Source organism: Gracilinanus agilis, chromosome 3 (genome assembly GCF_016433145.1).
Source record: "Gracilinanus agilis isolate LMUSP501 chromosome 3, AgileGrace, whole genome shotgun sequence".
NCBI lineage: Eukaryota > Metazoa > Chordata > Mammalia > Didelphimorphia > Didelphidae > Gracilinanus > Gracilinanus agilis.
Genome location: NC_058132.1, coordinates 601470499 through 601477696, shown reverse-complemented (window position 1 = coordinate 601477696; position 7198 = coordinate 601470499). Strand labels below are relative to the sequence as shown.

General features: G+C 36.6%; 1 protein-coding gene across 1 annotated transcript in view; it reads right to left on the bottom strand.

Moving 5' to 3' along the window:
* Positions 1-1937: 1937 nt before the first annotated feature.
* Positions 1938-7198, bottom strand: part of FAM237A (family with sequence similarity 237 member A) — a 9081-nt gene continuing 3820 nt past the window's right edge. The window contains exon 2 of the mRNA XM_044668598.1: positions 1938-2081. Coding sequence (XP_044524533.1) covers positions 1938-2081 — 144 coding nt within the window. The remainder of the gene's footprint in view (positions 2082-7198) is intronic.

The window sequence follows — 7198 nt, the reverse complement described above, 5'->3', positions numbered from 1 at the left end:
ATACAGTTTAGGGGACAGCTGGGTAGCATGGTAGATAGAGTAACAAGCCTGGAGTTGGGAGGACCTGGGTTCAAATCTCTTCCTTAATGCGTGACCCTGAGCAAGTCACTTAATCCTGCTTGCCTAGTCCTTTTCATTTAGAGTTGTTACTAAGACAGAAAGTAGGGGTTGCTTTTTTTTTTTTTTTTAAAGAAAGGCATTCAGTTTAGAGAAGAAACAAAATTGATGAGAATTCTTACTATAAAAGTGAAAGTAACAAGAGGATGCAATAAGTCAGAGTCTTCCAATCCTTTTCTTCTGCCTTTGGAAACTGAATTTAGTCATGTAGATCAAAGACTACTCAGTATGAGTAATTTATTATTTGCAGACTCCTATCTAATAGGAGTGAGAGACCATGGGACCAAAACTCCCCTTCTCCTAATCCCTACCAAAACTAACAGCACCCCCCCAACCCTGGCACCTGCCCAAACAGAAACTGTCCCAGCAAAATCTGGCAGAACACCAGGATTTCCTTATAAGACCTGGATAAATGACCTCCTGCATGACTGACCCTCAGCCTGGGAACTTCCTTCCAACCCCAGAGACTGAGATTCTCCACCACCTCAGGACCATCCACTGAAATGGATGTAGCCCCCCTAAACCAATAGAGACAATCCAGGTTACCTCATCCCTATACCCCCTATTCTTCCAATCCTATAAGAGGTTGCACCCTTCTCCATTCAGGTAGAGGTTCAGCTGCCATCTTTACTGATGCCAATCTTCCTCCTCACTGACCCTTTCCCTCTTCCCACCCCACCCCACCCCACTCAGACAGGACACCTTTGTCCGTGTTGGGCCTCTCTCCTTTACAGCTCCTTCCCTCCCTTCCCCCCCTTGCCCCTCCTTTAATCCAATAAAGCTTCATGGTACCACCTCACTCTTGTCTCCTTACTCTCTCAGCCAAACCCCAGTCAGACAGGAAGCAAGCTATAATCTTTTTTTAAACCCTTACCTTCTATCTTAAGAATTGATACTATCAGTGTTAAGGCAGAAGAATAGGCTGGGAAACTGAGGTTGTGACTTGCCCAGGATCACACAGCAAGGAAGTGTCTGAGGCCAGAACTGAATCCAGGACCACCAATCTCCAGGAGTGGTGCTTTATCCATTGAATTACCTAGATGCCCCAAAATTATATAAACTTGAAAAGGAACTAGCCCTAGAGTCAAAAGTTTGATGTGTCTAACTCTTCATGATCACATTTAGAATTTTCTTGGCAAAGATACTGGAGCAGTTTGTCATTTCCTTCTTCAGATAGTTTATAGACAAGGAAACTGAGGCAATCAGGGTTAAGTGACTTGCCGGGGGCCACACAACTAGTAAGTATCTGAAGCTGGATTTGAACTCATGAAGATGAATTTTCCTGACTCCAAGACCAGTGCTTTATCGACTGTACCACCTAACTGTCCTAGGTCAAAAGACCTAGATCCAAATGTTGGTTGGTTCATTGAGCCTTGGCTTCCCCACCTATCAAATGAGAAAGCTAGATTAGATCTCTACGATGTCTTCTAATTCTAGATTCTCTAGCCCTAGTGGCTTGTGAAGTAAATAAAGAAACTTCTAACGTGCTCACTTCCAATGTAGGGAAAGAATCAGATACAATATGAAACTATATACAAGAAAAAGGTATATATATATATATATTTTTTTTTTTTTTTAAACCCTTACCTTCCATCTTGGAGTCAATACTGTGTATTGGCTCCAAGGCAGAAGAGTGGTAAGAGTAGGCAATGGGGGTCAAGTGACTTGCCCAGAGTCACACAGCTAGGAAGTGTCTGAGGCCAGATTTGAACCTAGGACCTCCTGTCTCTAGGCCTGGCTCTCAATCCACTGAGCTACCCAGCTGCCCCCAAAAGGTATATTTTTTAAAAATTACACTAGGCTTAAATCTAATATTAGATTTATTTTCTTTTTATTCCCAGGTCACTGGTAACTCTTCCAAGCAATCTAGACCCACTCTTATGCATATGGATGCTTATCAGATCTTCAATCAATTCTTTCTTCTTGAAGAGTGGGGCTCTTAAGAACTGAGAATATGAACCTGAAAGCAAAAAGGGAAATAAACAATAGGTCACAAAATCATTCTGAAGGTTAACTCTAGGGTAAGTTGTCATGCAATAGAAAATTTGCCATACATATATCTGTAATCACTATGTACATGTAATGTAAACATGTACACATGTTTTTGTGTATTTATGCAATCACATCTATTGTTATCAGTATACAAATCTCAAATGCAGCAAATCAGAATAAACTTATTTCCAAACCATTGAAACTCATGTCTTCACATTTCTGGTGATATTTACTATAATGATTATTTTTTCAAATTATTAACCTTTTTATAACTTTTTTTGTTAGAATCACTTTCCAATATATGCTCTCATCTTCTCACCCCCCCCCCCCCACTGAAGGTATCTAAATAAAGCCTTTGGGCTATATGTTTCTTAGTTCATTCACTGCTGATTTCTAGAACAACAGTAAAAGTCATTAGTGATTGAAAACATTTTCTTTCTTATAAAAAATTAAAAAAAATTATCTCCTTTTTCTAGAATGTAAGAATGGCAATAATTCTGTGCTGCAACTTCATAGAAATATAGCATGTGAGAAATGGTGTAAAATACATTATCATGGGCACATATCATCCAAAGAGGAAATGATTTGCTCATGAATTAAGATAAAAGGGATATCTGAGTTCCTGGGGACAACTGATGCCCTGGGATCCCTGGAATGGAAGCTCATGGACCTAGGGAAGAAATTTTGAAATAAATGAGGGGGGAAAAGAATGAGAGACAACAGATACTCAGCCCAAGTCATATATTAGTAGCTTAGAGTACTAAAGAAAGAAAGAAAAGAAAAGAAAATAGACAAATAAAAACCAGAAGAGCTCTTGTGTTGCAATTCTTTAAGGAGAGTTTGCAAGAAAATATAGACAAAAAATCTCATAGACTCTAAAGCTATGGTAGTTCTATTGACTCACACCAAGGAAATCATATATCCATCAAAGTATCAGTGAATTGTAGATTTGGTCCAATGACTACACATCCAATTTGCTACCCTGAAAGTAGCCCAGAAATACTGTTGTTAAAATGGCCTGATTATTCTTGATATCAGCTTTTAAATTTAAGCATAGATCTCAAAATATCATAGCTTCTCATTATGAGTCCTTCACCTATGAATGTATTTAAACATTTCCTAAATTGTTTCATTTTCTTCCTTTACCACCATTGAGAAGGAAAATGACAGAAAAAAAGTTAGATATTCAGGTATTCGGTTTGCCTTGACTCAGAGGGAACAACTCTTATTCCATGATTCCGTAATTTCTTTCCTCTAAGTTAACCATTTTGCACTTGTCTACACTAAAATATTACTCCTGTGTCTCTGATGGATTTTTTTTTCAGTGTCATGGAATGTTAGAGCTGTAATACATATTAGGATTCACCTAGTCTAAAATTCTCATTTCCTGATGAGTGAACTGAGATCTTAAAAAGTTAAGTACTTTGCTGGAGATGACATCAGTTAATTTTTATGACTATAAAAATAAATATGCTTAAACTCAGGCAAATTGATGAAAATTTAGTTTTATAAAACAAATCAAAGACTGGTGATTTCTCTTTCAAAAAAGATAGTGAATTCATAAAATGTGATCATTGCATAAAATTAAGAACATATCAATTTTATTAAGCAAAACACACCTTATTTTATAGATATTTATCTCAATATTCTCCTTATTACAAATGATTCCATGTTCCTTTAGAGAAGGATCAAGTACCTTCTCCAACCTCATCCCAATCCTAATACTCTTCGTTCCAAGAGTTTACCAGCTGCCTACCTTTGGAATATAGGGTAACACCTCCAAAATCCAATGAACCATCTAAAAGATTTCATTAGAATTTTAAAATGAAACATCTCTTTTTTCATTTAAATATTTCAATTCATTTCAGTATCTTTTTTACCCAGAGACTCTTAAATAATCTGAACTGATGGATTAATTGCTTTGTGAGTTCAGGTTAAAAACAATTTACATGAACCCAGTGGAATTGCTTGTTGCCTATGGGAGGGGGTGGGAGGAAGGGAAGGAAAGAACATGAATCATGTAACCATGGGGAAAATTCTAAATTAATTAAATAAATAAACTTAATTTAAAAAACAATTTACATTATATGTTAAAACAATTGAATAAACTTTTCATGCTCATATTCCAAATATGACAAGTCTCTTTACTTAAAGCTTGTGGTCACCCCTATATCAAGTGGTAATTTAACACTGAGGGTAGAATAGTTTCAGAGTCTTCAGCAAATCCTGCAATTTTTATTTAAAGAGAAGATTGATGCTGTGTAGAACAGTAGCCAAGAAGTCGTTGATAGCCCCAGTAATTCTGTTTGTCTTCCTGGAATGAAATGAGAAACTTAAAAACAAATGGTGAAGAAGAAAGATTGATATCGTTGATGGCCTGCCTACCTTGAAGTTTAGGTAATGTCAGATAACTATTAGCATGTTCTGCTAACCACCAAGAAAATAATATTTAGTTCATAAAAGCATAGATTTGGAAGGGATATTATTGGTCATGGAGTGTAATTCCTTCATTTTTTTAAACCCTTACCTCCTCTCTTGGAATTGATACTAAGTATTGGTTCCAAGACAGAAGAGGGATAAGGTCTAATCAATTGGACAATGCCCTCACACAGCTAGGAAGTAACTGAGGCCAGATATGAGCCCAGGACCTCCTGTCTCTCAGCTTGGCACTATCCACTGAACCACTTAGCTGTACCCAACTCCTTCATTTTACAGATAAGGAAACTGAGGTACATTAAATGACTTGCCCAGAGTCACACAACTAATAATACAAAGTAGGATTCAAATTCAGGTTTATTTGACTCTTAAGTCCAGCACTCTGCCACATCAACTAGATATTGTTAACCCTTTCCTCTAGATGTTAAGACAGTACAAAACTAGGTTTATTTCCTAAGGTGATCAGAAAAAAAGGAAAATAATCTCTATGTTGTAAAATATTTATAGAGGCTCTTGTTGTGATGGCAAAGAACTGGACATTGAAAAGAAGTCGAACAATTGAGAAATGGCTAAACAAGCCATGGCATGTGATTGTGATGGAATACTATTGCACCATAAGAAATGATGAACCAGTTAATTTAGGAAAAACAAGAAAAGACTACATGGAGTTATGAAGAGTGAAACAAGCAGAACCAAGAGAACATTATATACAGCAACAGAAATATTGATTAAAGAATGACTTGTGAATGCCCACCTCCAAAGAAAAAAACTGATGAATGGAGAGGAGGAATAGGAAGAGGGAAGGAGAGATGGAATTAACTGGAAGAGAGGGGGGGGAAGGGGGAGGGAGGGAGAGAGGGAGAGAGGAAAGGGAAGGGAAGGGAAGGGAAGGGAAGAGAAGGGAAGACAAGGGAAGGGAAGGGAAGGGAAGGGAAGGGAAGGGAGAAAAAGCTGTCAGTGACCTGAATCCTGCTATTGAATATAAATTAAAATGGTGAGGCAGAGATCACTATCAATAAGAATATTGAACAAACAAATACAAAGGTCCTTTCCTAAAGCTTAGATAATGTCTATTCAATGAAAAAGCAAATGTTGTTTGAAACATTTTTAAAATTTTACTGAAATCTGAGTTCCACCTTAAATAGATACAGCAAATGGAGGTACTTAAACTTTCTGGCAGAATTTTTATCTAGAAAAGTACACTAGATAAAAATTTGCATTACACTTAAGAAATTGAAGTTTGTGCTAGGAAAAAAAAAAACCCTTTTGTCCTAAAAGGTTTTTAAGAGATCTTATTTAAGTGAACATGAAGATGTGAAAGCCTGCTTATTGTTATGATTAGTAGTCTAACTTTTGAAGAATCTGTATTAGCTTCTTTAAAAATTTATCTAACATGGAATGCTGCTGTGCTATCATTACTAACTGAGACTGTAAGCAACTATTTAGAAACATTAGATGGACAAGGTATAATTCACATTTTAAAATATCAGAAGAATGGAAATGTCCAGGTATCATCTTTTGGGATATATCTAGTAATAAGAATGGTTAATGGCCCTGTAGGCCCTGTAAGAATTAGGGGTTCACAGATTAAAGGTACACTAAGCAGTAGCATGGTACAATGGAAAGTGGATTCAATTTGGAATCCGGAAAATTTGGGTTGAAATCCCACATCTGTCATTTACCTATGTGACCTTACGTAAATAACAACCACTCTGCTTCTCAATTTCCTTCAATGTAAAATAAGAGGGTTGGAATAGATCCCTTCCGATCAGCTCTAACTCTAATATCCTGTGATCCTAAGATACTGATCCCAAAGATACAACAACATGGCAGAGGAAGTCTCTACCTTTTCATTGGCTTTTCAACATGATATGATGAAAAAATGACCTCAGAGATGTCTGTATCTTCATATTCTGCATTTATAAAGAGTGCCTAATTTAAATTTGATAAAATCTCTAAATTTTTAGTTGGTTCCCACTCATTAAAGATTCATTACTCAGCTGGTTGGAACTCAGATTTGCATGGTGAACATGCAAAATAATGGAGAATTAGGTAAAATATCACTTGGCCTTTTTTTCTCTGAGTGACACCTACGGAACCCCTGAAGCACTGGCAATATTTTAAAAAGTATTATTTTAGCATGTATATAGCACTTTAAAGGTCTGTAAATCACTTTACAAGGTATTTCATTTGATCTTTACAGCAACCCTGAGAGGTAGGTACTATTATCCCCATTATACAGATAAAAAAAAACTGAGACTGAGAGAGATTAAGTGATTTACCCAAGGGCAGAGGATTAGTAAATGTTTGGGTCAGGATTTGGACTCAGTTCTTCCTGACTCCATCTATTACCTATGCATGCTCTATTCACTATGTCTCTCAGCTACCTAGTGGCAGTGGGTTGAAGACCTTTCAGGATTTTTGTTTTAACAGATGAAAAGGAACTTTCTAAAACTTTTTAATGGAGACTCAGGACTGTTAATATTCTTTGGTGAATCATACCTTCCTACAACTGTTTACTAGCTAATGCTGTGATACCAGCTGCTATTCACCTACTTCTCATTTTTGATATAATCGAGGCAATAGGCTGACAACTACATACATACATACATACGTATATATATATATATATATATATATATATATATATATA